We start from the raw sequence: 27,813 nt of genomic DNA, 5'->3' as shown, positions 1-27,813 counted from the left end.
ACCCTTTCACAGACGGCCCCTCCTCGGTGAGGAGCTGAAAGAAGGCTTATCACCGTAGGGTCCTAATCATGTTTCCTTTATTGAAGAAAGCCAGGGCTCCTTTCCCTGCGGTTGGTTACCTGAGTCTGTTCTGCCTGCCCCCACCCCAATGCTCCCGTCAAGCGCCGAGGCCAGTGCCCATGCCATTGTCCCAGCTGGCCTCCTCCTGTGGGCAGGCCGGCAAAGCCCCTCTTTCTCCTGAGTCCTCACGCCGCCCCAAGGAGGATCACAGCATGCACCTATAAACAGGTGGCAGCACCAAGTGACTCCACAAGCCAAAGACTTCGTTATTCAAACAACTGTGGAGTCCGAGGCGGATCTCGGTCTTTTTTTTTTTGTAAAACCGCTGCGACTTCGCAGCCTCGTTCCGGAACCGGATCGGTTTCCCCAGCAACAGTCGCTCCCCCTCCCACCCGCCCTCCCTCCTATAACCCTGAATTGAAGCTGCACCCAGGTTTTGGCTGCTAAAGTCTGTTTCAAACGTTAGGGTCCCGGATGAGCTCCCCTCAACCCCCACCACCCACGGGTGGGAGAGATCAGAACCGAGCCGGCGGGCCCTCCGGCCCAGGACCGGGAACCCGCCCGCCCCGCCCCCGCCTCCGCTCGGGCCACTTGGTAACAAACACTTCCACTTCCTGAGCCTCTTTCTTCTCCCGCCGCCGAGCGCCGCGCCGAGCGCAGGGTCCCGCCCCCGCGCGATCCCATTGGCCAGCGAAGTTCACCCGGCCAGAGCGCCCCCTGCCCGCGGCCTCTGATTGGCTCAGGGCGCTCCACACCCGCGGCGCGGCCCCGCCCCAGAGGAGAAGGGGTCGGGCCGGGTGCTGGGAAGCTCAGACGCCGCGCGGGCGGAGATTGGTCCGCGCGCTCGCAGTTGGGCTCCCGGAGGTGCGCGGCTGCCTCCCGCGGACCACCTGCTGCTCGTCCCGCCGGCGCGGAGAGTCCTCCCTCCAGCCTCCTCGTCTGCGGGGGGGAAAGGGCTGGGTCGTCCCGTCTCAGGACCCCGCGTCGAACCGCTGAGCCGCCGTCGCAGGGCGAGATGAGCGCGGACGCGGCGGCCGGGCCGCCCCTGCCCCGGCTCTGCTGCCTGGAGAAGGGTCCGAACGGCTACGGCTTCCACCTGCACGGGGAGAAGGGCAAGCTGGGCCAGTTCATCCGGCTGGTGGAGCCCGGCTCGCCGGCCGAGACGGCGGGGCTGCTGGCGGGCGACCGGCTGGTGGAGGTGAACGGCGAGAACGTGGAGAAGGAGACCCACCAGCAGGTGGTGAGCCGCATCCGCGCCTCGCTCAGCGCCGTGCGCCTGCTGGTGGTCGACCCGGACACGGACGAGCGGCTGCAGAAGCTGGGCGTCCCGATCCGGGAGGAGCTGCTCCGCGCGCAGGAGGGGCCCGCGCAGGCCGAGCCGCCGGCCGCCGTCGAGGCGAAGGGCGCTGGCGGCGAAAGCGAGCCGCAGGCCGCCGCGCCGGAACCCCGCGAGTCCGACCAGAGCCGTCCCGAGCGGGTAAGCGTGTGTGTGTGTGTGTGTGTGTGTGTGTGTGTGTGTGTGTGTTGGGGGGAGGGGAGCCGGGGAGAGACCCAGGCGCCCGGACGCCCAGCCCCGCGCCCGCCCGGCCTTTGGAAACGCGATCCTCGCAGGGGAAGCTGCTTCCGCCCGCCTCCCGGGCGCTCGGGCGGTGGCGGGCTTGGGGCCGCTTCCCACGCCCCCACCCCTTCCCCGCACCGGGCTGGGACTGGCTCTCTCTGCCACTTGTTCTCTGGCCTTGGGACGTGGGAGGGAGGGAGAGAGGGAGGGAGGAGGTTGGGCGGCCCAGGCCCCTTGTCCCTCGGTCGTTGTTCGGTCGGAGGCGGCTGCTCCGTGTTTTGGGAAACCTCTGGTCCCGCCCAGCCCGGGGCCGGCTCTTCAGCCACCCGGCCCCCAGCCTGCCCGGAGGTGCCCGCTTCCTCCGCGGCCCCGGTGGGTGGTGACGAGCTGGGATGAAGCAGGTGGGACCCGCGGAGCCGGGGAGGGGAGGGGAGGGGAGGGGAGGAGGGCGGAGGGGTGGCAGGCAGGGCCGTCTCCGCGCCCCCCCTCCAGCCCCGGTATGTGTATCATTAACTGCAGCGGCTGGACTTCATCCTCCCCTTGCAGTCCGGTGTGACTTCTAAGAAAAGCGCGGAAGCCCCGCCAGCCGTGGGCGCTGTGGGTGGGGTTCGGGGAGGAGGTGCAGAGGTCTCTCTGGGGATCTGCCTCCTAGGATTTATGATTCTCAGGAATGTGAGGAGTAAGCGCTAGCTGGTATCTGAGCGCGGGAGGGAGGATCTTGGAGGAGGAGGAGGAGGAGGAGGAGGAGGAGGAGGAGGAGGGCGGCTGGGGGAGGGAGGAGAGGGAGTGGTCCGTGGCGCTGGGCCATGAGGGGCCAGCAAGCAGCTTCGGGAAGGTGGTCCCGCCCAGGCAGCCGCCTCACTCCGTCCCTGGAAGTCTGGTTGTTCTTTACCCATGTTTAGAGTTTCCCAAAACCATCCCAGCCTGGCTCCGCTGCACCATGGGCAGTGGCAAACTGGAGTTGTGCTCAGGCTCTGTCCCCAGAGACTGAAGCGGGAGGCCTCAGGGAGCAGACTGGCACGGAGGGGGGGGGGGCAGGGCCTGGGCCCGTTTGGTGGCTCTCCACCTGGTGGCAGCATGTGGCACAGGTGTTGGCGGTGCCCGCAGGAGCCTCCCCTGGACAGAGAAAGGGCACAGTTCAGCCTAAAGGTAGAAGGTGGAGCCAGAGAGGGCCGACTGGTTCAGTGGAAGTAACGGAAGTGAGGTCACGCCGAGCCCTGTCCAGCGGAGCGCAGTGCCAAGAATGCCAGGGCCACCAGGCTCCCACTTCCTGCCATTACCAGCGAGGCACTGGCAGGGGTGGGGCAGGGGCCGGAGCAGCCCGGCCCGGGGTCAGACACCCGGGAGCTGGAGCCCCTGACCTCTGGCCCCAGGCAGAAATCCAGTTTGCTGAGTGCTTCGATTTGCCATTCCCTTTCCTCTGGACTTTGGCACTCGCACCAGTAACCCGCCACCCCGCAGCCCCCACCCCCGAAGTTGCATCAGGCCCAGCTCCTCCCATTACCCTTTCGGTGCTGCTGCCGGTGTGGGAGGGCCCAGCACACGCCGCCCCCCCTCCCCCGTGCCGTCTGAAAGGCACAGGCTCGGCTTCCTGCTCTCAGGGCCGCCCAGAACCCGCGTCCCCCAGGTGGTTTGCGGGCACCGTGTTAGCGGGGAGAACCAGCCCCCAGCCCTGGGGACACCGCCACCGGGCCCCTTGGGGTTTCAGGTCAGCAAGCCAATCAGAACCTCCCTGAGCCTTGGTTTTCCCACCTGTGAAATGGGGGCCTTGGGTTACACCTGTTCTCCAGAATTCTGCAGACAGCAGGAAGTGCTTGCACCTTTGTGGGGTGCTGAATTGAGCTCCTTGAGGCCCAGGCATTAAGCCTTGTGCTCAGCCAATCAGCACTTTCTAAATGAAATCTGGCATGGTGGACTTAAAGCTGACCCACCCTGTCACTGCAAAACTGTTAATGAACATCCTAAATTATTTTTCCCAAAAGGCCGCTCAGTGGGGCCATTTCGGTCTCCGTTAGTTCTCACGTGGAAAGGGGAGTGGGTGGCAGGGGACGTGTGATGGGGCAGAGGGTGAGGGGCCTGTCGCTCTGTGGAAGGAGGCTGAGGTGTGCTTCCAGCTCTGCCCCCCCTTGTTGGTGGCTTTTCCCCCTCCACCCACAGGGCGGGGGCAGTCACAGGACGGGACCGAACCCCTTACGCGCGGCGCCTGGCACATGGACCCACCTCGGCGAGCGGGCAGGCCTGAGCCGGCTCCTCTGTGCTGGCAGGGCCGCCTCTCAGCCTCCCTAAGCCTCCACTTCCTCTTGTGTAAATTGGGGGCGACAGCAGCCGCCTCGGAGCGTTGCCGGATTACTTAAGGGTGTGTGTTCAGCTCAGTGCCTGGCACCGAGTGGGTGGTGTGAGAATTAATAAATATTCCACAGCGATCGTTGCCCCATCCATGGGGCAACGAGCCCTGGATCAGCCTCCCTCGTTGGGCAAGGGCAGCGGCAGCCACACCTGGCACCAAGCATGTGCTCACGTGGGGGTGTCTCTTGTTGGATAATCACGTTCCACAGCCCGGCACCACCTGGCCGGCAGCCTTCCCCCCACTCCCCGCGGTGTCCACCCCAAGGTCCAAACTCCCCGCCGGCACACCACGCTCGCCTGGCCTTTGAGCCTTCAGGCCTGGTCCCCCTGCCCCTTTGCCGCAGGGGACACTCCCCAAGGCCACTGGCCTCCCCGGAGCCTCTCCTCGCCTCCTCCCACTCCCTGTCCTCACACCCGCCCGTCACGTTCCGAAGGTGCTGGGTTTGAACGCTCTGTTTACGATCTCTATAATCTCTATAACTGCGTGGCCAGGCCCCGTGGCCAGGCCCCGGGCAACACCTGCCCTTATTTGTTTCTGTCCCAGCCTGGTGCCCAGGGCAGGGAGAGGCTCAATCAAATTTTTTGAATTAGTGAATAAATGCCTAACAGCCAGCAGGGACCTTTGTCCTAAGTCATCTCACTCCAGTCACGGGAGCCTGTTGACGCCTTAAAGCCTCCAACACACCCAGAGATTGGAATTCCAGGAGAATGTCCCCACTCCTTTTTCTTGCCTTCTAGCAGCTTCCATTTTAAAATCAGGACACCGGAAGTCTGGGCTTTGGGGTCCGATCCGCCAGCCCACTGACTCCGGGCCCCTGATTGTCCATTGTTCCCCGTAAGCCTCAGCTTCTACATCTCTGAGATGGGACGCCGGGCACCCGGAGCCCCTGAGAGGGGGTGTGGCTGTGTAAGAGCCCAACTTGGGGTGCTTTCCACCAGACCTGACCCTGACCCCAGAGGCAAAGATGGTGCAGGCACCCCAGCTGAAAAGGCGGGGGCTGGGCACAATTTTCTGGCAGCCTCGCAGCCTCTCCCCGGTTCTGGGAGGACCGGACCAGGTTTGGGTGTGAAATGGACAGGGCGTGTGACCCTCTTTGTCTAGGTTCCTCCTAGGCCATGTTTTTGGGGTCTCTTTCTCCACTAGGGTAGCCCCTGGCTCGCTCTTTCAGGGGAGCGTCTTGGAACAAAGCTTACTCTGACCCCAGCGTCCGCCCGCATATCCATGTGGCCACACCTTTGGGTTGTGCTGGGGGCCTGGCTCTCCAGCGGTGTCTGCCCATCACGGTGGGACACATCCAGGCTGCTTGGACCACCTCCCTGCAAGGGTCCGGGGAGCTGAGCCCTCTGGGCCAGGACTCCCAGGTGCTCCTGTCCCCAACAGTGTCCTTCAAGCACCTGACGGAACACCTCGCCCCAAAGGGCAGCCTCCTTGGACCCGTCCATCCCTCCTCCGGTGACTAAGTCGCTACCTTCACCCTGGGCCCTTAGAATCCACCCCTGCTATCTCTGGGCGGCCTGGGGTACAAAGGGCTTCCCCCGAGGCTGGTCCTGACTTTTGGCCTTGGCCTTCCTTTCCCCGGCCCTTGGCATCGGACGACTCACCGTGTCCCCAGACCCTCAGTCAATGCTTAGGTTCCTGCCCTCGGAAAGGCTTCCCTGAGGTCCCGGCTCAGGTGCTGCTCTCTGCTGTGCGACCGAGCTCCCATCTCTCCCTGTGCCCTGTTACAAGGTCCCAGGTGGGGATCTGGAAGTGTTTGGGGCTGACAGCCACATGGGTGAGGATCTGAGCAGCCGTGGCCACAGCCACCGGCTCCGTGTGGCTCCTGGTACAGGGAACGTGCTGGTCCCCCTTGAGAGGCGCTGTGCGCGCACATGCCAGGCGTTGAAGACCTGGCACAGACAAAAAGATGTAAAATAGCCCATCGATCATCTTTTAGACGGATTACGTGTTGAAATGTTGTGTTAAATAAGGTATTACAACTCGTTTCTCTTGTTCCTTTTTACTTGTTAATGTGGCTCATAGAAAACGTTTAATTACCTATGTCAAAAAACAAAACTCAACCAAGTAAAGGTGAAGGTCAGATTGGCTTTATTCAGTGATTTATGGGGTCGCGAATACCATACAATTGTATGCAGGTGACGTGTTATGGGAACATACACCTGAAACCGATACAATTTTATTAACCAATGTAACCCCAATACATCCACTTAATAAAACGACTCATCCCGATAGCACCTGGCTGGCTCACTGCGGGGCCGTGCAAAAGGGATTTCATAGGAAGAAGGATGGGGCGAAGGAACCGTTGGCAAAAGAAGGGTGATTTGGGGCCCTACACCTTTTCTCCGGGAAGGGTTTTATCCTGCACGCTGCCTCTCGCTCTGAGAGGAGAGGGCCCAGGTGACGGAAATTCCAGACTGATTGATTAAGATTTTATTTCTCGGAGAGGTTGAAACTGCAGTCAGACCAGGTGGTGTGTGTCTAGGTGTGGTGCCGTGGTCATTAGCATGGGTGATGCCATATTGGGCCTGTGGTATGTTTTTTTCCTGTAACTAACGCCTAGATGACTGGCATTGTGTTCCTATTGGATAATGCTGGTCTGGATCTGAGTCTGGAGCCTGCTCTCTTTGGACCCGAGTTTCCTCACCTGTGAAATGAGGGCAATAACACCTCCCTTGCAGGGTTACAATTGGGTTTTAACAAGAAAATACACATGAAGTCCTGGTGCCGCGATGGGCGCACAGTAAGTGCCCGGTAAACAGTGGCCGCTCTGTGCTGTTTCAGCCGAGCTCCAGTTTCGCAAGCTCCCTGAAGGTTCTCACAATAACCTCCTGACACAGCTCACAGGAGTTAAGTCCAGAGACTCCTCCGTGGGAGAAGGGTGAGGGGTCATGGGGGCTGATGGTGGAGTGCCTGCTGGGCTGCGGGCATGGGGCGGCCAGCCTGGACAGTGGCCAGCCAGGCAGCAGCCCACGTACCAGCCTGCTCCATCCCAGCCTTGCCCAGCCCTGGGGAGACCTGAGCCAACCTCTCCCTCAGACGGGCCCCTGGACGGCACTGGGAGAAAGAGCCAGAGGGGGATCTGGCTCGGGCTCCTGCTGGGGGGCGTCAGGGAAGCGGCCGCGGCTGCCGCTTTAGCTTCTGTCTCCCCGCTGGACCCAACCCTGCTGCGCTCCAGAGAAGCTCCTCTCGGCGGAGAGACAGCAGGAAGTTCAGAGTCAAGGGCTTGGAGCAGCTGGCTCTTTGCGAGTGGAGGTGTCTGGCATTCCTCAGACGGGAGGTCCTGTGGGGTGAAGTGGAGCCACCTCAGGGCAGGAGTCAGTGGCAGCCAAGCCTCTCCGCTCCTGGGGGGAGGAGAGCATCCGGGAGCCTGGAGCTGTGGACACTGGCCAGTGGTCCAAGCTCCTGGCCACTCCCCGCCTGCCCTGAGGACAGTGCCCGCATGTTCCCTGTCACACGTCACCCAGAAGAGCACTGAGCAGCCAGGGTTCCTCAGCCCAGCACACCCTCTGCCTGCTGCCGGGACAGCCAGGCCCTTCTCCTGCCCATGGCTGGGGCTCGTTTCTCTGCGGGAGGCAGCTGGGCACTGTTAGGTGCATAAACAGGAGCCGGGGCTGCTGGGTGGGGCTGGGCGGGGTGGGGGGATGGGCCGCCCTGGGAGGTGAGGGTCACCTCTATTGTTCCCCAGCCACCTGGTAGTCTCCCCTCGGCAGCCCGCCCCTTGCAGGAAGCTGCCTGGCTGTTCTACCCGGGCTGTTCTCCAAGGCACCGGCCAGGGAGGGGCCGCCCCGAGGGGCGTCGGCCCCCCAGCCCTCCTCCCCTGGGCCTGATCCCCAGAGACAGGCACTGGGATTAGGGTATCGACTTTCCGCAGCTTTCCAGGTGGCTGCTGTGGTGCCTATTGAATTCCGTGCCCGCCATCCGCTCCCTGGGCTGCCTGCGGGGGTGGAGGTGACCGGGCGGCCACTTGGGGCGGGGCTGGGCTCCCCCGGAGAGGAGGGCAGGCCCGGGACGGAATTTGGAGCAGCTGGAGAACCTGAGGGCTCCTGATGGCTCTGTGAGGCTGGAGGCAGGTCTCCGGGCAGGGTCCTCTCCGGAAAGTGGTCTGGAAGTGACTCAGGCTCATGCCGCCCCAGCCCACTGGCCACCATGGCCTTGCGGTCCTTCCTCTGGGTGCGGATCTCTGCCAGTCTCCTCACTGAGATTCTGATTGAGACCATGTTCCCCTTGTCGTGACCCCACCCCACCTCTGGGCCCCTCAAGCGCCAGCACAGGGCTCCCCCTAACCCCTGGGGCCACACCATAGGCCGGGGATGGCTTGGCCTGGCCACTTCCCCTCCCCCCAGGCCCTGCCCAGCTCTGGGATACAGGCCCCGGATCTACGACGGCCAAGCTCCAGGCACCTGACCCCTCCCTCTTCCCTTCTCAGGCCCGCCAGCCCCAGGACCCCCAGGGAGGCTGCCCCCGGGGGCTCCTGTCAGCACCAGCCTCCACCCAGGCTGGGCCGGGCTGACTCAGCAGCTGGCGCTGACACCTCCTGGAGACAGCGGGAGGCGGGGAGGGGGGCGGGGAGAGACACGCCAGTCTCCCGGGAAGAATGCGAAGCCTACAGCCGGCCCTGGGAAGGAAGGAGCCTCTGGGGACCTGGGAAGGGGGGTGCGGGATGGGGCTCTGTGGGTGTGGGACGCTTCAGAAGGGGTTCCTGGCGCCTGCCCAGAGGGCAGTGGAGGGCAGAGAGCAGCAGGGCCCTCCAGCTGGCTCCCTATTTCTTCCCTCCTCACGGCTCCGTGTGGCCCTCCAGCTCTAAGGACAGGTCCCCGGGCAAGGCTCAGTGCGGGGAGCCTGCCACACAGAGCCCTGGGCAGCCATGCCGCCGTGCCAACCTGGAGAGCACCCACGCTGCCCCTTCCCCGCCCAGGCCCAGCCCGGGCCTGCTCACTGTCCCTGGCATCGCCCGTCCCAGGCCCAGGCTGAGCTCTGGCTGCAAGGGCCTCTCGCGCACCCGGAAGGAAGGCTGTGGTTTCAGCAGCTCCCAGGCCCCTCCCCGCAGAGGCTGCAGGCACCTCGGGGTGAGGACTCAGGTGCTCGTGACCCCGCTGAGGCCCCAGCTCCGGGGTGGGGAGGGGGTGCGCCCCTCCCAGTCTGAACTTGGGTCTTCAGGTGCCAGCCCGCAGATGGGGGCAGAGACAGGGCTGGGGTTCTGGCTCCTCCCCTATAATGCCATGTGCCGTCAGGCCGTGGGCATGGCATCTCAAGTCTCAGTTTCCCCACCTTGAAGCCAGGGGTGACCGGCCGGGGCCAGATTGCTCTGGGAAGGCTCTTTGGAGGGAGGGCGGGTGGGGAGAGGTAGAGACATGGGAGCTGCTCACACTCCCGCCCCCACCCCACCCCCACCCCCACCCCCACCCCCACCCCCACCCCCACCATGTTCTCAGGGCCGCGGTGGAGCTGAGCTGAGCCTGGCTGGGCAGAAAGCTGAGCCTGCCCAGGTGGCGGCAGCTGGTCAGACCTGTTCTGCTCACCTCGCCTGGGGGAGGGCGCAGGCAGCTTTGCAGAGGGATTAGCTTGAGGGGAGAAGCGTTTGTCTTACACTCCACCCCAGAGGGCTGAGCTGGCCCGGGTAACAGGCCGCAGCCAGGCATGCCAGTGGGGCCCTGCCACAGAACGGGAGGGGAGGAGGACTCGGAGAAAGGGGGCCCAGGCCTCTAGCCCAGATTAGGGTACCCACAGGCCCAACTGTCAGCCCTCCTTCCTGTCTTGGCCTGTCCACACCCCCCACCAACATCCTGAAGCACAGAAAGATCCGCCCCAGCACTTAGAGGCAAAGTCACCCTGGGTGAGGGGTGGGGACTGAGCCTCGCGGCTGACTGACGTGCTGCCTCCCGGGCTGGCACGCAGGGACAGGTGGCCTGGGATCCCTCCTCACCGCCACTCCCAGCTGCCGACCAACCGGGGTTTCAGAGCAACCTGGCACCCCTCCCCAGGGTCTCACATCTCGCTTTCGTTCGGCTGTTTGTGGGTGTTCACGGCAGCAGGAACGTCTGCTCTGCCGGGGACTGCACGCTTGGGGTGTCCCCTGGGTGCTGACTGCCTCCGTGGGGAAACGGGGCTCTGGGAAGGAGACCGCCGCCCCAGGTCACAGCGGGGCAGCTGGAACCTGGGCCAGGGCCTTGACTTCAGCCATTGCTGGTGGCCTGGTGTCCAGGGGGGACCCAGAGCTCACAGGCTGGCTGCGGTGGCCCTGCCCCAGGCCTGGGAGCAGCGGGAGAGGGGCCCAGGTCAGCCCCGGTGCTCGGCGTCAGCGTCCTGCCCGCCCTCCCCGGTTCCCTGCATCATGTCTGCCCGTTCTGGGGCTGCAGCCACTAGCTCAGCCCCTGAGGCGGCCCAGGAGCGGAGATGGCTCCAGCTGGTGTCTGTGCTCCCGGGGACCAGCGGGACCTCTGAGCTCTGCTGTTCTCTGCTGGACCAGGACCCCCAGCTGTGCCTCCCCTGGTCTGTGGTCATTGGCCACTCAGCTCCCTTTGGAGGGGCCACTTGGCTTGGGGGGAGCAGGGGGTGGGGTGGGGAGAGACAGGAGCCTGCGTGAGGGACTGAGGAACGGCTTTACTGTAAACACGCCGCCAGCTTTCAGTAAACACCGGCCTCCTCCTTCTGCAGACAGGAGCTGGGTGGGGAAGGGGCCCTGGAAAGCAGGCTGGGCTGGAGGAACCCAGGGCTGCGGCCGCAGCCTGGCCAGAGCCACCTACGAACGAAAGGGCACGGGCAGAGCTCTGGCACCGAAACGGTTTTCACATCTTACAGAGGCCAGGGTTCCCTCCTGTGCCAGGTACCCACCTGCCACACACACATACATACACACACACACACACCCTGAAACGGTTTTCACATCTTACAGAGGCCAGGGTTCCCCTCCCACAGCAGGTACCCACCTGTCACACACACACACACACACACACACACTCTCTCTCTCTCTCTCTCTCACACACACACACTCTCTCTCTCTCTCTCTCTCTCTCTCTCTCTCTCACACACACACACACACACACACACACACACACACACACTCTGAAACGGTTTTCCCATCTTACAGAGGCCAGGGTTCCCTCCTGTGCCAGGTACCCACCTGTCACCCCCCCACACACCCCCACCCCGCAGGGCCAGGCTGAGCCGTTGGTAGGAGGGACAAGGTATCAATCAAAATGATTAACCACAGAAAGTCCGAAGGGTAGGGACCTGAGCTACTCTGTCCCCACTTCTCATTTGCGGAAGAGGAAACTGAGGCTCGGGGACGGGCCTTGTAGCCCCGGGGTCACCCAGGCATTTTGCCGCCGGAGGATCTCCCCAGGCAGTGCTGGGGCTGGCCGGGAGCCCCAGGCCAGCTTCTCCCCGGGGCGGGGCAGGGTGGGATCTCGGCAGATTTGCCTGTTATCAGATCTTCCTGGTGGAGCCGGCACCAGGCATAGGGCAGGGACAGTGGGGACAAGGACACTGGAACGACATGGACTCTGCTTTGTCCCCACAGCGTGAGCTGCGGCCCCGGCTCTGCGCCATGAAGAGGGGCCCCAACGGCTACGGCTTCAACCTGCACAGCGACAAGTCCAAGCCCGGCCAGTTCATCCGGTCCGTGGACCCGGACTCGCCCGCCGAGGCCTCAGGGCTCCAGGCCCAGGACCGGATCGTGGAGGTAACGCCTCTCCTTGTCCCCGGGCGCCCCCGTCCCGGCGCCCTCCCCCCGGTACAGACAGCTCCTGGCTCCTTGGTCAGCCCTGACGGGTGGATGCCGGAGGGAGGGATGGCGGGCAGGAGGGAGGGAACGGTGGGGGTAGGCAAAGGGACTGACTTCCTGCCCGCCCCCACCTCCCCCGGTGCCTCTTCGCTGAGCAGACACACAGGGCAGTTCATGATTCACCCATCGATCCAGGTGGACATCCGGGGGCCCCCCCAGAGCTTCCTGCCACCCGCGTCCTCCATGCCAGGCGCAGGGACAGGGTGCCAGGCCAAATCCTTCTCCCGGGGAGGCTGTGCGGTGGAGAGGAAACGCGAACCAGTGCCTCGGGCGGGTTCCAGAATCTCAGTCTCCGAGCCTCAGAGCTGATCTGAGACTTCTCACTTTACACCGAGCAGGCCAGGGCCAGAGCGGGAGTCCGAGGGCAGGTCCACAGAGAAGCGGGGGCCCAGCCAGGCGCCAGGCCTCGCCCGTCCGTCTTCCCGGCTGTTTGCTCAGTCTCCCCGGCTTTTCCCGTGTCCTGCCTCCCATCTGACCATCCCGTGGGAGGACCCTGGCCTCGTTCAGGACTCTATGGGCAAGGGGGACTCCGGGTCCCTGGATTGCCAGCTGGCTGAGGACGAACGGGACCCCCTCTGCCTCCTCGCCCTGCGCCCCCAGAGCTGAGGCTGTGCTGGTAACCATGCCCGCCCGCCCCCAGGTGAACGGCATCTGCATGGAGGGCAAGCAGCACGGCGACGTGGTGTCCGCCATCAAGGCTGGCGGCGAGGAGACCAAGCTGCTGGTGGTGGACAAGGAGACGGACGAGTTCTTCAAGAAATGCAAAGTGGTCCCGTCTCAGGAGCACCTGCAGGGTGAGCTGGGCGGGTGGCAGGAGGCCCCCAGGGCAGGGATGCTGGCCGGAGGTCTGGACGTGACTGTCCCAGGTGAGGGGTGACAGCTTCCTGCTGCGATGCTCCCACCCACCCTCTCCTTCAGCGGAGGCCAAGGGTGGGGTGGGGAGGGAGTGGGACCGGCCCTAGGTTTCTGAGGATGGCCTATGACAGGTAAGCTGGCACCGGGGACGGTGAGATGGGCCGGAGCCGCTGTTCCTGGGCCAGAGTGCAGCCCTAAAGGAAACCAGCCTCTTCCCCCACCACGATCCCAGGGCAGGGCTGGTGCCAGGAAAGGGTTAACTCTGGGGCGGCTGCCTGGTCAGATCAGAGTCCAGGACAGGGGCCCCATGCCTCCCCTCCCTTCTCTCGGGTTGTCTTGGAAACCCAAGCTTGCTGGCTGGAGAGAGCAGTGGGTCCCCCTTAGTCCCTGGGCCCCTGTCCTCCCCACCCCCACGGTCACCCTGCCAAGCCTGGCAGGCCTCTTGCTAAGCGGGGGCAGGGCTGCTACGCGGGGCAGGGAGGAGTTAAGCAGGGCTCTGCTCTGCGTTTTCTCCCAGGAAAGACGGCTGGTGGAGGGGGAGGGTCGGGTCAGGGATAGAATCTCTATGGTCTTTGCAATGGGTGGCCCCTCCCTGAAGGTGTCAGGGTTCTGTTTGTAAGCGGGGGAGGGGTTCCACATGAAGGACATGACTTAGGCTTGGATCCCTGGCTGGAGGGGCTGAAGGGGAGACCCCTCCTGTCTAGCTCAATCTAGGGAGGGGGGGTTAGTGGGAAATCCCTAGCAGACTCTGCATGGGAGGTGGGTGCCACCTCACTGTCTCAGTGAGGGGAAGCGGAGGCCCAGGCCCCAGCCTCGCTCTTGGGGACATGGCATGAGGGAGACACAGCAGAGGTCTGGATTCCTCCCAGCTCCTCAGATTCCTTCCCGGCCTCCTCCAGCACCTTCTCCCCTCAGCGCCAGGGCACCAGCCCTCCCCTCCCTCTCTGGCTGCCCAGACTGTGGTCCGGGTGGGGTGGGGTGAGGGGATGTACATTGGTGTTGAGCTAAGTTCAGAGATGGCACAGCTCCCCTGGCAACCTCGTGGGGCCTCTGCCCTGAGTGAGCCCATGGGGGTGACCCCAGGCAGCGTCCGCTCCCTCTGACCCCTCCGGCCACCTCCGTTCCCACTGGCTGGGACACTGCCCTGAGCCCTCGGTCCTCTCATGTCCACGCTGGCCGGTAGGCTGAGTCAGGGGCGGGCACTAACCACAGCCCGGCTGCGGTGCTAGTTCCGGTGACACCGCCGTCTCCTAGGAAGCCTTTGGAACATCCCGATTCCCAGGCACTTCGGCCCCACTGGACCAGAGGCTCCGGGGCCAGAGCCCAAACCATTGCTCTGAGCCAGTTTCCCCGGTGATTCTCAGGCAGCCGCCGGCCTCAGCCCATTCCGGCACAATGCTTTGCTCAAGCAGCTGATTCTTCGTCAGCGGCTTGTGCGATTGGCTTAGTGGGCAGAGCCCAGCACATTCTTTCTAAGGAAAGTGAGTAGGAAACGTCAGTGAGCATTGTGAGGCCGAGGGAAGGTGGGTGTGGGGACGGCAGGTTGTCTTGGAACCTGTCACACCCCCGCACAGGCTGCGCCGGGCACCAGAAGGCCGCGCTCACAGTGAGAGACTGACCAGGGACCAGATCTCTCCCAGCCCCGCTCCTCGCCCTCTCCACGCCCCACCCGCCCGCGTGCCCAAAGATCTGGACTCACCTCTGCTTTTTCCCTTCACTAGGTCCCTTGCCCGAGCCCTTTACCAATGGGGAGATCCAGAAGGTAAAGGTGAACCCCTAACTGCTTCTCTGGCTCCTAGGCTGGGGCTGCGGGAGGAGGGGGAGGGGGTGTGGTTGGGCGGACAGCCAGCTGGCCCAGGTTAACTCATTTCTGAGCTACTCCCTCCCGAGTCCACCCTGTATACCTACTGTGTGCCCTCGACCCCTGCCTGGGACCAAGGAGAGGCCTGGCACGCCCCTCTGCACCCCGCCATCCTGGGGACAAGCCCCGCCTCCAAGTCCCCCACACAGAAGAGGCCATTCTTCCCCCCAAGAACAGAGCAGCAGTGTCTGCCGCCCGCTGCCCGGCTACTTCCAGTCTGGGCTGGGAGAACAAAGCCCCCGCGCCTCCTCCTTCCAGGCAGAAGGGAAGGGAAGGCGGTGGAGGCCGGAGCCGAGATGGCAGGGCCCCAGGAACCAGGCAGGGGCTGAGCGCCAACTGAAGGCCTGGCCACGGCCTTCGCTCTGGGGTACACTGATCACCAAGGCTCTCTGCAGGGTCTGCTCAGTCTCCCCTGCCGGGGGCACAGGGGGGGGCGTCCCTGGGACCTCCTGTCACTCCATTTGGGGTGCAGAATCTCATGCACTTTATCTCCCTACTCCAGAGCCCTTTTTAGCTGCTTTGGGTTAGTTTTAAGATGACTGGGTCAAATGCAACTAATGAGGTGGGCAGCAGGAGATTCAAGGAGCATCACGGGGTTTCCCACGCCCCAGGAACCTCTCCTTGGTCACTGGCCCAAAAGGCAGGCAGGCCTGAGGGCCTCCCTGGGAGGACGGGGAACGGGCAGTTCAGCTGATCCCCGGATGGTCCTCCCAGCCTGCACCCAGGGTCCCCTCTGGTCCTTGGGGGAATGGCAGGCTCAGGCCGTGGGCTCAGGGGAAGGTTCTCCGACAGGCACCTGTCTTCCCTGGAACCTCCCTTTCCTGCTCAGGACTTCCCCAACCCACCCCCACCAACCCATACCTGTCCTCTCTGCCAGGAGAACAGCCATGAAGCCCTGGCCGAGGTGGCCTCCGAGAGCCCCAGGCGAGCCCTGGCACGATCCACCTCCAGTGACACCAGCGAGGAGGTAGGCCGGCGGGTGGGCGGCGGGCGGCACTAGGTTGGTGGCACCCCGTTCTCGGGCCACGCTGGTGCCTGGCACGCCAGCCTGCCTCGGAGGTCACATGTTGAGCCACGTTCTGTTCTTGTGACCCGGCTTCCCGGGCACTGCCCCAAGGAGCCACCTCTCCGAGGCCGAGGACCCGGAAGCCTTGCCTGGCACTGACTCCCGCTCTGCCTTCCTCCTTCCTCCAGCTGAACTCCCAAGACAGCCCCAAGAAGCAGGACTCCGCGGCACCCTCATCTACCTCCTCCTCCGACCCCATCCCAGACTTCAACATCTCCCTGGCCGTGGCCAAAGAGAGGGCCCACCAGAAGCGCAGCAACAAGCGGGCCCCGCAGATGGACTGGAGCAAGAAAAACGAACTCTTCAGTAACCTCTGAGCGCCTCCCCGCGCCACCCAGCGAGCTGGCAGGGCTGGGCCCGCACCCCCCACCCCCACCCCCTCCCCACTGACCCCCGAATGGCAAACAAATCAGCACCAGCAGCCGCCTCTTGGCACATGTGATTCTTCTCAATAACTTTGATTGATCAAGGACTGGGATTGCAGCGGCCACAGCATTTCAAGCGCTGTGGGCTGGGCATCTTATTTTTGTTCATTTTTTTGTTTGTTTTGTTTTGTTCTGAGTGCAGAGTAGAGGGATTTTTGTCTCCTGATTAACATGATTTTCCAGGTTGCTGCATCCAGGACAGAGCAGCGCCTCAGCCTTAAACTTTGTACTCCTCCCACCCCCTGGCCGGTGGGGGAGGGTGTGGCCACCCCCTGGCCAGCCCTGAGCCAGGCACCACCATTGTAAGAAACTCCACCAGAAATTCACTGGTTTCTGCAAACCGCCTCAGCCTCCGCGTCTTCTGTAGAGCTCTGTCCTGTGTTCCCAGGCTGGCCTCTGGCTGAGGGGAGGGCAGCACCCCAGGCCTGGGAGTGGGTGGGGCCTGGGCCTGTCTGTAACTGTCCGGTGGCCCCACCCACCAGCTCCAGGTGCTTCCCTGGTGGTCAGCTTGCACAGGCATGTTGGTCCCAGGAACTAGGGGCCCAGAGCACGTGCTGAGGACGCTGTGCCTTCCTGAGTCCAGGAGCTTTGGGGGTGTGACCCGCTGGGGCCTGCCTGGGAAAGGGGAGCCGTTGGCTTTCATCCTCCCGCCCTCAGCCGATGGGGTGCAGGATTCCCGGGAGTGGCCAGAGCTGGCGCCAATATGCTCTTATCTGGCCCTGATGGGAGGGCAGTTCCCAGGCCGAGGCGAAAACAAACGGCCCTCGGGGGCCCCGGGATATGCCCTGTGGCAGGTGGGTGCACCGACTTGCCAAGGGCGAAGGGCCCTGTTCCTCCGCAGGAGACCCAGGGCCATTATGCCTCTGGCTCTGGCAGCCGCGTCCTGGAGGTGTGCCAGGTGGCCAGAGAGCTGGCTGCCGGGCCAGGAGCTCCCAGGGCAGGCGCTCAGAGAGAAGGGAGTTGGCCTCAGGCAACTCTCCACCCAACCAGGAAGCCTCCGAAGCCAGGCTCCTGGGACTGAGAACGGGAGACTGAACCCGGTAGGGGGCCTGTGGAGAGAAGAGCCGGTCACTGGCCACTTGTCCTCTTGTTTGGGCTTATGGCCAAAATCCTTTCCCTGCTCAGCTGGTCTGGCCTGCCCCCACCCTTGCCTCTGCGCTTTGACCCCTGGTGGAGACCCAGAGGACTGCCCCGCTAGGTCACCTACTGGGTGGGGAACCCCAGGGACAGGTGGCTGACAGAACCAGTGATGTGGGGCTGGAGGCCTGGTATAAAGGGGGCCCTGGCAAGTGGAGTTTCTATCTTGGTTTCAGGTGTGTTTTAGGTTCTATTTTTACAGGATCGAGAGAACAGAACCAAGAGGCCTCAGCATTAGTTCAGACTCTGCCGTCAAAGCCCAGGCCTTAGGCAAGCTGCCTGAACCCGCTTGGGGCTCCTACCCTTGAAAATGCCCCAGGTGCCCTCCTGAGCCTCTTTCACGACTGTGCTTTGAAACCTGGCTCTTTCCTTGACACCGCTGCAGATTATGACAGGGAGGGCCTGGGCTCAGAAGTCAATGGGTGTCCCCCTTGCTCTGAGGTGACCACACCTGGCCCAGCTCTGTTAAGCACAGGTTGCCCAGCAGCCATGCCATCCCGAACCGGTACCTCTGGCGCCCCCTTGTGGCGTTGGCAGGTGCAGCGGCTCCCGAAGGTGGAGGGACTGAGGCAGGCAGGACACAGGTGCCTTCAGGCCTCAAACTCAGCAGAGGGGTGCCCTCCAGCCACAAGGAGCTGTACCCAGAACTAATTTACTCAAAACTGGCTCCAAAGAGAAGGGGAGCAAGGGTTCTCACCCATTTTCTAGGCCTCCTACAGGGCCACCCTCATTGGTTTCCTAACCTCTCAGGGCCACACCCAGCCTGCTTGCACAGGATGACAGGGCTGAGCTGCCCCGTCGCTCCCACGCTGGACGGGACAGATGCTGCAGGTGGCCTGACAGGCTGCGGGCAGTGAGGCACGGAAAGCTGGCTGTGCAGTGCACTTTACTCAGGCCAGGGCCGTGGCCCAGAGTGGCACCGCTGGCCTTCCAGGAAAAGGGAAGTCCGGCCTGTTCACCAGGCTCCCCGCGCCGCCCCCTCCCCCGCCCCCCCCCCCCCCACACACACACACACCCGTTATCTCCAGCTCTGCTCTGCCGCGCCGCTTCCTGTGGACTCATGCCGTCCACCCCAGGTTCTCAGAGTCTTAAGTGCAGGTTTGGCCGGGAGGAGGGGCTCCCTGGAGTCGCTCAGGCCCATTGCCAGTCTGAGGGTGGAGGTCAAGGCAAGTCCTGCCCCGAGTCTGAAGGGCCCTGAGAGATCCCCAGCCCGGAGAGGGCCGGCCAGTCCGTTCACTTCCTGGTGCAGGGTTCTCAGCCGGCTCCTAGGACCCATCTCTATAGGGCTGCTCTTCCACGTGGCTGGTCTGCTCCAGAAGCCACTGCCGCTCCGGCTCACTCATCATCAGCCTGAGTGTCACCTCCTGGAAGACGCTGCTCACAGCCACCTAGGACAGCCAGAGAGATCTAAGCTACAGCCACAAGTTCTAGCACCAGCGGCCCCACTACCCAGACCCAGGCTTCACCTCCAGCCAGCCTCATCCTTACCTGCTCAAAGTGAAGCTTCTGGAACATCCGGATGCTCGGTTCATTTCCTTGCCCAATTTTAGCCTCAAACTTGGTCAGACCTAGCTTGGTCACTCCTCCCAGAGGAGATCAGAAAGGGACAAGCTGCGGGATGAAGGTCCCTCCAACACCCTCCGCCCCACCTGTCCCAGTGTGCAGGGCAGGCGCCCGTCACCGTCTTCCCCATCCCCCCCTGCACCTCAGACCTGAAGAAGGCTGACTCCCAACATGCGCCAGCCCTGCCTGGGGCCTGGCCACCTCCCCGCGGTCTGCCCTGGCCTCCTTACCATAGGACATCATCATGAGCGCGGCCTCGGTGCCGAAGCCCTTGCCCCTGCAGCTCGGCTCTAGGAGAAAACGACAATCATGGACACCATGTGCCAGGCACAACACAGGGGATCTCATTTAATCATCACAATCCTGCCAAGTCCGTGAACATTATTCCCATTCTGCAGATGAGGGACAGAGGCACGCGGAAGGCAAATGACTTGCCCAAGGTCTCAGAGTGGAGACACCCAGCAACCTGACCCCAAAAGCTGACCCTTTAACCTCAACGTGCTGCCTTATGAGGAGTCGCACAGCCTCTTAGGAGAAGGCTGAGGACCAAGAAGGACACAGAAACGGGGGAGCTCCTCCCACAGCCTGGGGAGATGCTCCAGGGAAGATCAACTATTTTAGAGGATCCCCTAGACCACCCCCAAAACAGGGCAGAGTGAAGTTCTAAGTCCAAAGGTTGGGTTCACATCTACGCATAAGACAGGAACAGTGACCCATAGGCTAACAGTCCGCCCCAGCCAGGTGCCGGGCTCCCCAATGCCAGAGCCTCCCACTGAGCCCTGGAGGCCCCTAGGCAGCCTCGGCTGCCTTAAGGTTCAGCAGACCCAAGGCCCAGAGGGAGGAAACGAACCTGCGATCATGACCTCAATCTCCCCCAAAGTGGGGTCCCCGAGATCCGTGAGGAAGAGGTTCACATCTCCCGCCATGCAGCTCTCTTCGGTGCTGCCTGGCTGGGCCTGCCACTTGGCTGCATCCAGCACGATGAAGGTGCACTCTGAGGAGGGAGGCACAGGGTCATGGGCCCGCCCCGTGAGGCCAGAGAGCCAGCTACCAGCGTCGCCGAGTCTGGCAGGAGAAAGGGGGGCCAGAGCTTCCGGCAGCTAATTAAAAAGCCCTAAATCTGCCTCTCGCAGGAAATGGTGGCCTTCTCCAAACAGAAAGTGTATTTTCAGACAGCAGGGGACTCCGAGAAGAGCAATAATCACACCGGGCTTCCAGCAAAGGATGTGCGGGCCAGGCCCTCAATTACAACCACAGCCCAAAATACTTCCTCTAAATCCTCCCAGGCCTGGCCCAGGGTGTCCGCCACAGGGACCAGCTTCAGCGGCATCAGGCTTTTCCCAGGTCTCTGTGCCTCAGCAGGGCTACAGCTGGGAAAGAATGGGAGGGGCCCTCCCGCTGCCAGCCCAGCCCAGGGTCTGGCTTCTCACTGTCCGCATCTTCCCGCCAGCTGCGCTGCATCGCATACTCCTGCTCCAGGGTCAGCGGCTCGGAGGCTGTCAAACGCTGCAGCTCCTCTGATTTCATCCACTCGTGGTACCTGCAGGGGCAGAGGGGTGGCCTCAGCAGGCAGGACTGATTCAGGAACACGGGGTCTGACACTGTGAGATGAAGAAAGAGGGTAGAAAAGAGAACCCCATCAGCTAACTCAAGGGCTCAGAGAAGCCCCAAGACCTAGAGGCAGGCTAGACCGACAAGAGAGCAGCAGGAGGGGTCAGTTCTATCTGTCCAGTTTCCCATCCTGTCTCGGGGGTCAGTGTGGGGAGTGCTATAAAGCCAAAAATTCCTCGAATTCCTGATGGGAAGAATATGGCAAGCTGACCACTGCAAAGAAGGCTGGACAGATCTCCACAAAGGCGGGGCAAAGGGAATCCCCAAAAGGAAAGCTACAAGTAGAGAATACACCCCTCCACCACACCCTTCCAGTCTACCAGACTTACCCAACTGCCTTCCAAATAGCCCCACCCTGCAACTCAGTCCCCCGCCTTTTAAAACAGGAGACATCAAACCACCTCATCAGCTCAGTGTATGACAAGCTAACTTAAAAGTCTCCAAGAACAGAATCTCCACTGGCACCAAAGGAATGTCACTACTTCACAATCAGGCGAGAAAGACAATTTTGTTCTTACATTTAGTGTGCATTAACTAATTCCTTGCTGAGAGGGCAAAAGGGAAGTTTGCTTCACTGTTCACTTTTTCCTGCACATAATTACCTCGCACACCAATGCTTCTCCTCAGAGGAGAGCCTCTGACATTGGGGCTGCACCTTGGAGAGCTGCCTTGCACCCATGGCGGGTGGAGCGGTTACCTGGGCACATGCTCTGCGGTGTAGGGAACCAGCACCACCTTCTTCCCCAGGAGCGAGACGTTCTGATTTAACCTCATGGTGGCAGCCTGAGGGTGGGAAGGGCAAAGACTTCAGCCCAGGCTCTCAACTCACTGAACGCCGCCTCCAGGGGCCGAGATGTCCTTTCCTTGGAAAGACTGTAGAGAACAGGGGCTCTAAACCCTTTGAAAGAAAGCAGCCGGCCGGCTAAAGATAGCGAAACAATCCTTGATTGGCATCTTAAAGAGCCCAGACGGAGCTGCCATTCCTGCGGGTTCCTTTCGCCCCACCTCCCAGAACTTCGAGGCCTCCAACCCAAAGCTCCCATCACTCGCCCAGTCCTGAGACCCCGCCCCAGGATCAATTTCCAGCCGGGCCCTTCAACCTATTTCCAATCACCGTCCTGGCCTCCGGCCCTCCGTCTCCCACTTCCCAAGCCCCGTCACCAGGCCACTTCAGGGTGGGCGAACTCCGGTTCTCAGCCCCCTCCTCTAGGGGCGGAGCTACAGGATACTCTCCGGAACCCTCACCCCGTACCCCAGCCACCGGCGTCCCGGGGCGGCCAAGCTCACGCCCACTTCCCCCGCCACGAAAGCGTCCCTGGAAGAACGTGGGAGCCACCTCTTCCCCCTCGCCCCGCTTCCCGGCCCGGCCGCCGGGCGCACGCCACGCCCACTTCCGCCACGCAGACGGCAGCCGCCGAGGCCCAATTCCGGTCCCGCCCCCACGAGGCGCCCAATCAGCGCGCGCCGGCCAGGTGGGCGCTGGCGCCGGCGCATGCGCGCTGAGGGCGCTGTGGGCGCGGGTGCGGGACAGCTGGCGCCGGCAGCTGCCCGGGGACTGGAGGCGGCGGCCGCGGCGGCCCGGAGCGCGCCACGCCGCAGGTAAGGGGCCGCGCGCGACGTGGGTGGGCCGGGGCGACAGAGATTCCGGGTTCTCTCTGGAGGGAGGGAGGAAGAAGTCGGGGAGAGGCTCGGAACGGGGGCTCCTGAGAAGAGGGGAGGCTTTAGTGTGGGGAGCCCTACGGCAGGGAGGGCAGAAAGCAGGTCAGGGGTGCAGGAAGTGGAGGCCCCATTCCAAAGGAGAGGCTTTGAGGCGAGGCGTTGGGTTGGAGGGCGGCCTGGGGACGCCACCAGCCCCTCGTCCGAGGCGGAGGAGGCAGACAGTGATGGGGCTGCCCGGTGCGGTAGTGAGCCCGCTGTCCCTGCATTCAATGGGGAGCGAGCGTCCCGGTGTGGCTGGGGGCGCTGGGGGCGCTGGGGGCGGGTGAGGCTGGTGGCTTCCAAGGCCTCTTCTATGACTTGGGGTCCGAGCGGCATGGGATACGTCCCTGCCTGCACGGCCAGGAAACACCAGCCAGGTGGGAGTCCTCCCGGGATACCCGGCTGCCTTGTGACCGGCGTGGAGACCTTGAGTTCCGGGGGGTCTGCAGACCCGCCGCCGCCTCCGGCGAGGTCCGTCCGAAAGCTGACGTTGCTCTTCGCCGTAGGGAGCCGCAGCTGCCGCCGCCCCCGCCGAGAGGAAAGCCCCGCCCCGCCGGCCCTCCCTTCCTCGCTTTTGGAAATGGCGGGTGAAATCACGGAGACCGGGGAGCTCTATTCCCCCTACGTGAGTGTTCCTTTCCGAACCCGTTTTGCCCACATGAGTTGCCCCCGGCTTCTGAGAAGCGCTCTGCTCGCTGTGGCCTGGCCTGGCGCGTGCCTAGACCCTGGGGAGAGCGGGTGGGGGACCTCCATTCAGCAGCAGCCTGTGTGGCTCAGGGTTAATGAGACTCAGATCTGTTCACCTGTTTAAAAATATAAATTTTCATTGATTTCAGAGAGGAAGGGAGAGGGAGAAATAGAAACATCAATGATGAGAGAGGATCATTGATCAGCTGTCTCCTGCATGCCCCCTCCTGGGGATCAAGCCCCCGATCCAGGCATGTACCCTTGATCAGAATTGAACCCAGGACTCGCTGCCACTCTGTCCATTGAGCCAAACCAGCTAGGGCAGGTTTGTTCACGTTTTAGATGTGGATCAGAGAGTGGTCAGGAAAACTACATTGACTTGCCAACTCTTCATCTTGACCTCGGGGCCACTCCCCCCTGCGCACTGTGCTGTCTGTTCTTCAAATGGACAGTGATGGACAGCTGCTGGCTGGGTTTTGCTCAGCTCAGCGGTTTGAAACTTCTTGGGTTTTCAGCTGAATTTTTGAGTTGCACAACTTTTATAGTCTTGGATGGCGTAAGAGGCAGAGAAAGCACGCGGACGCTTCCAGCTGCAGTTGGTGGAGTCCGTAATTAGAACAACTAGAATGATTGATTTCTCCGTCTTGGATTTGTGTTAGCCCCCTAAACCGCCCCCCCAACACACACACACACACACACACACACACACACACACACTCAGTCTATCTTCTTTGTGTAATTGGTCAGGTTTACATCATGGCGTGCTCTTGCCTGAATAAGTAGCTGGAGGGTGGGAATAATCAAAGGATTGACTCACCTTGCTACCAGGTATCCAGGGAAAGTAGCAACAGTCCTCTTTCCCTAGCAGGTTTGGCTCAGTGGGTAGAGCATCAGCCTGCAGACTGAAAGGTCCTGGGTTTGAGTCTAGTAAAAGGCAATTGCCTTGGTTGTGGGCTTGACCCCAGTAGGGGGCGTGCAGGAGGCAGCTGATCAATGATTCTCATCATTGATGTTTCTATCTCTTTCCCTCTCCCTGCCTCTCTGAAGTCAATAAAAATATATATATATTGGGTCGGCAACTAAGTAATTGCGGTTTTCACACATATATGGCTTCAGTTGAATTTTTAGGTTTGCAGACGTAGTACAAATGTAAAACACATTTTGTTATTTGATAGTTGGCTATTCAGCTGTTAATCAGTAAAAAAAGTTTTTTGATCTGTTTTGTAGTTTTTGTTTGGCGTTCGTTGAAAAATGGAAAATCAAAAGGAACATTTTCGTCATATTTTGCTTTTTTATTTCCGCAAAGGGAAAAACGCATCGCAAGCTCATAAAAAGTTATGTGCTGTTTATGGTGACGAAGCCTTAAAAGAACGGCAGTGTCAAAATTGGTTTGCCAAATTTCGTTCTGGTGATTTTTCACTCAAAGATGAAAGACGCTCTGGTCGTCCAGTTGAAGTTGATGACGCCCTAATCAAAGCAATAATCAATAATATATTTTTTTAATAAGAGTTCTCTTTCTAGAGAACAGAGTGCTCTGTTCCCGTTAGCGTCCCAGCCTCTCCAGCTGTGGTGTGATGGACGAGGAGGGACCTCTGAGAACAGCTGGAGAAGCCTCCAGAGCAGGTCCTCCCACTGGCCTGTGCCCTCCGTGTGCGGCCTCCGTGTGCGGCCTCCGTGTGCGGCCTCCGTGTGCGGCACGGAGGGAGCCTTCTTCGCCTCGGCACCGTGCCGGGGCAGTCTTTCTTGAACGTGGACTGAACTGAGCCGTGTCCCAGCACACGGCCTCCTTTCGGCTCCGGCAGGGAAGTGTCCGCACCAGTCACCGGGGTCCCTGCTGCTGCTCGGACATCGGGGAGTTAGAGCTGAGTCATTTCTGCGACAGTTTGAGGAAGGAAAGCCTGATAGCTCACTTTTCTTGTGTCTCCCGCTGAAATTTCACACGTCAGCGTGTGGGCAGTGAACCCCGAGGCCTCGGTGGGTTCTGCTTTAAAAAAAAAAAGATGTTTTTATTGATTTTAGAGAAAGAGGAAGGGAGAGGGATAGATGGAAACGTCGATGAGAGAGAAACATACACCCAGTGGCTGCCTCCTGCACGCCCCGCTCCCAGCCCAGAGCCAGGCCCAGAGGAGGCTCTGGGAAGGGGCTGAGCAGACCAGAGAATGAGCGGAACTGAGCTAGCCGAGGGCTCGTTCCCGCACTGGGATGCACCAGCCTCCCACACTGAAGTCGCCGGCAAAGGGGGAAAGGAGGGTGTCACGGACTCAGAGTAACTGTGCAAAGCCGGCTCTGGGAACTCCCTCTGTTTCTCACCGGCCCCACCCTCGGGGTCTCGAAATCCCCCCCCCCCCCCCGGGCCAGGGCCCCCAGCGGGTGCCACACAGGGTGTGTGGGGATCAGTCAGGCGCTGTGGATGGCGAGCCAAACTTGTTTTCTGGGATCCATGGATGAGGGTTCCTGTCCTGAGGCTGTGTGCCGCCTGAGGCGTGGGGAGTGTTGTAACTAACGGAGCTGGAGTGGAGTGTAAACCCTGCCGTCAGTGCCCTGTGATTGCCCCGGGGTTGGTGGCCAGGGACTAGCAGGAAAGGGGCGTGGCTGCAGGTGGGCGCAGGCTCCTTTTTGGGGTGATGAGGTGGGATTGGAGGGTGATGCTGGCTGCACAAACTCAGGAATACACTGAAAACCACTGAACTGTGTTTTAAAGGAATGGATTTCCTGGCATGTGAATTCTATCTCAACTTTTTTTTTTTTTTTTAAACATATTTTATTGATTTTTCACAGAGAGGAAGGCTAGAGGGACAGATAGTTAGAAACATCGATGAGAGAGCCAAAACCGGTTTGGCTCAATGGATAGAGCGTCGGCTTGGGGACTGAAGGGACCCGGGTTCGATTCCGGTCAAGGGCACGTACCTTGGTTGCGGGCACATCCCCAGTAGGGGGTGTGCAAGAGGCAGCTGATGGATGACTCTCTCTCATCGATGTTTCTAACTCTCTATCTTTCTCCCTTCCTCTCTGTACAAAATCAATAAAATATATATTAAAAAAAAAAAAAAAAAGAAAAGAAACATCGATGAGAGAGAAACATCGATCAGCTGCCTCCCGCACACCCCCTCCCCCCAATTGGGGATGTGCCCGCAACCCATGTACATGCCCCTGACCGGAATCGAACCCGGGACCCCCCCAGTCCGCAGACCTACGCTCTATCCACTGAGCCAAACCGGTTTCGGCCTATCTCAACTTTAAAAAACAAAAAAACAGGAGAGAATCCAAGATGGCTGCTCGGGTAGGCACCTAGCCGCAGCCGCACGCAACAATTTCAATAAAATACAACTAAAATATAAAATGGACATTACCCAGAACTACAGGAAAGTCAACTGACTGGAAATTCTACAACGAGAAGCAAGGAGAAAACCAGAAGGAAGCGCGGAGGAGCTGTAAAAGCCCAAGGTACGGAGACACGCGGCGCGCGCGGAGAGTACGGAGCCGGAGAGGAGGGAGGCCGAGTGCCTGGCTGGCGTTCCCTAACGGGAAGGAGATAAACACTCGGACTGTGCTGGGCCCCCAACTGCTCTGAACCCCCGTTCTAGGCCAGACCCCGGGGACCCAGGCTCATCCAGAGGGAGCTGGGCTGTAAGGCGGCGAAAGGAGGTCCCAGAGGCGCACACACAGCGCGCAGAGAAGGGCCGGCCGGCTGTGCCGTAGGGCTGCCCTGGCGGGAAGGAGACAGGCTCCAGACTGCTCTGAACGCCACCTCCAACTCCACTTCCAACTGAACTGAACCCCAGTTTCGGACCCATTGCGGGAGAGCTTACACTGTTTGGTAGCAGGCGAAAATCGAGGGCACCTTTCTCTCAGAGGCGCTTGCAACAAGTACTGAAGGACCCTGAGTCTCAGGAGTCGCATAGGGCGGGGCTGACGGAAGCCAAGGCTGTAGGCTCCACCCTGAAACTCCGCCCCCATCAGGAAAGCTGCCTGCGAAAATGCCTAAACCAAATAGATCACAAACGAAAGAAATGGAGGACAAAAAGCGACTGGATATAGAGTTCAAAACCACACTTATAGGGTTTTTCAAGAGACTCCTAGAAAAGGCCGATAAAATAAATGAGACCTATGAGGATATGAAAAGGGATCAACAAGAAATGCTAAGGGATCAACAAGAAATAAAGAATACATTGTCTGAAATAAAAAATATTCTACAGAGTCCTAAAAACAGAATAGAAGATCGCAAGAATCAAGTCAAAGATTTGGAACATAAAGAGCCAGAAGACACTCCTCTGCAGAAGCTAGAAGGCAAGAGAATCCAGAAAATTGAAGATAATGTAAGAAACCTCTGGGACAACTTCAAACGATCCAACATCAGAATCATGGGGGTCCCAGAAGATGAGAGAGAGCAAGATATTGAAAACATACTGAAAGAAATAGTGACAGAAAACTTCCCCCACCTGGGGAAAGAATTGGACTTACAAGTCCAGGAAGCACACAGAACTCCAAATAAGAGGAATCCAAAGAGGACCACACCAAGACAAATCATAATTAAGATTCCAAGAGCAAAGGACAAAGAGAGAATATTAAAAGCAGCAAGAGCTAAGCAGGTGGTTACCTATAAAGGAGCACCTATACGATTGTCAGCTGATTTCTCAACAGAAACCATGCAGGCCAGACGGGAATGGCAAGAAATATTCAAGGTGATGAATAGCAAGAACCTACAGCCAAAAATACTCTACCCAGCAAAGCTATCACTCAGAATCGAAGGTCAGATAAAGAGCTTCACTAATAAAAAAAAGCTAAAGGAGTTCATCACCACCAAACCAGAATTATATGAATTGCTGAAGGGGGTTCTTTCAGAAGAGAAAGTAAATAAAGATAAAAATTATGAACAACAAATATGTAACTATCAACAAGTGAATCTAAAAACCAAGGAAATTAAAAAAAAAAATCTGATGAACAATATTAACTGTTGAATATAATAGAATCAGAGGTATGGAAGGGGAATGAACTGATGATTCTTGGGGAAAAGGGGAGAGGGGAATGTGGGAAGAGACTGAACATAAACTGCACCTATGGATGAGGACAATGGGGAGTGGGGAAAGGGCAGAGGGTGGGGTGGGAAGGGGGGGGAAAGGAACACTTGTAATAATATGAACAATAAAAATTTATTAAAAAAA

At 60.5% G+C, this 27,813-nt stretch overlaps 3 protein-coding genes across 20 annotated transcripts in view; 2 read left to right on the top strand and 1 right to left on the bottom strand.

The window, feature by feature from the left end:
- The first annotated feature begins 841 nt into the window (after window positions 1–841).
- On the top strand, window positions 842–16,299 carry NHERF1 (NHERF family PDZ scaffold protein 1). Its single transcript, XM_084863986.1, has 6 exons — window positions 842–1,537; window positions 11,485–11,646; window positions 12,389–12,542; window positions 14,325–14,365; window positions 15,342–15,431; window positions 15,659–16,299. Exons 1-6 carry the CDS (start codon window positions 1,076–1,078, stop codon window positions 15,845–15,847), a joined length of 1,098 nt encoding a protein of 365 aa, XP_084720112.1. The 5' UTR covers window positions 842–1,075; the 3' UTR covers window positions 15,848–16,299.
- A 1,662-nt stretch (window positions 16,300–17,961) lies between these two features.
- On the bottom strand, window positions 17,962–21,665 carry NAT9 (N-acetyltransferase 9). 16 transcript variants are annotated; one of them, XM_084864002.1, is made up of 8 exons: window positions 21,560–21,665; window positions 20,964–21,049; window positions 20,086–20,195; window positions 19,506–19,649; window positions 18,886–18,945; window positions 18,581–18,675; window positions 18,106–18,480; window positions 17,962–18,055 (listed from the first exon to the last, which is right to left on the bottom strand). In XM_084864002.1, exons 2-7 carry the CDS (start codon window positions 21,038–21,040, stop codon window positions 18,358–18,360), a joined length of 609 nt encoding a protein of 202 aa, XP_084720128.1. In that variant the 5' UTR covers window positions 21,041–21,049; window positions 21,560–21,665; the 3' UTR covers window positions 17,962–18,055; window positions 18,106–18,357. The 16 variants fall into 16 exon arrangements, with proteins under 16 accessions (XP_084720128.1, XP_084720127.1, XP_084720126.1 ...); XM_084864001.1 differs by having other exon boundaries at window positions 21,554–21,664; XM_084864000.1 differs by having other exon boundaries at window positions 18,096–18,480; window positions 21,512–21,659.
- An 83-nt stretch (window positions 21,666–21,748) lies between these two features.
- The window catches only part of TMEM104 (transmembrane protein 104), a 35,321-nt gene continuing 29,256 nt past the window's right edge, over window positions 21,749–27,813 (top strand). For all 3 annotated transcript variants that reach the window (XM_084863985.1, XM_084863984.1, XM_084863983.1), the window contains exons 1-2: window positions 21,749–21,865; window positions 22,471–22,589. In XM_084863985.1, the coding sequence (XP_084720111.1) occupies window positions 22,545–22,589 (45 nt within the window). In that variant the 5' untranslated portion in view covers window positions 21,749–21,865; window positions 22,471–22,544. The remainder of the gene's footprint in view (window positions 21,866–22,470; window positions 22,590–27,813) is intronic.

This window comes from Pipistrellus hanaki (genome assembly GCF_964339955.1).
Source record: "Pipistrellus hanaki genome assembly, chromosome: 16".
NCBI classification, from domain to species: Eukaryota; Metazoa; Chordata; class Mammalia; order Chiroptera; family Vespertilionidae; genus Pipistrellus; species Pipistrellus hanaki.
Note: the sequence above shows the minus strand (reverse complement) of the source record. Positions and strands in the feature narration are given on the sequence as shown.

Bases quoted from the DNA above. Each gene is read 5' to 3' on its own strand.
- NAT9 (XM_084864002.1), bottom strand. From the start codon at position 21,040: ATGAGGTTAAATCAGAACGTCTCGCTCCTGGGGAAGAAGGTGGTGCTG. The intron at 19,650-20,085 runs GTGAGAAGCCAG...CTCCCTCCTCAG, and splicing joins CTGGCGGGAAGATGCGGACA to AGTGCACCTTCATCGTGCTG. The intron at 18,676-18,885 runs GTAAGGAGGCCA...CTCCTCTGGGAG, and splicing joins GCTCATGATGATGTCCTATG to GAGTGACCAAGCTAGGTCTG.
- NHERF1 (XM_084863986.1), top strand. From the start codon at position 1,076: ATGAGCGCGGACGCGGCGGCCGGGCCGCCCCTGCCCCGGCTCTGCTGC. The intron at 1,538-11,484 runs GTAAGCGTGTGT...TTGTCCCCACAG, and splicing joins ACCAGAGCCGTCCCGAGCGG to CGTGAGCTGCGGCCCCGGCT. The intron at 11,647-12,388 runs GTAACGCCTCTC...GCCCGCCCCCAG, and splicing joins CCCAGGACCGGATCGTGGAG to GTGAACGGCATCTGCATGGA.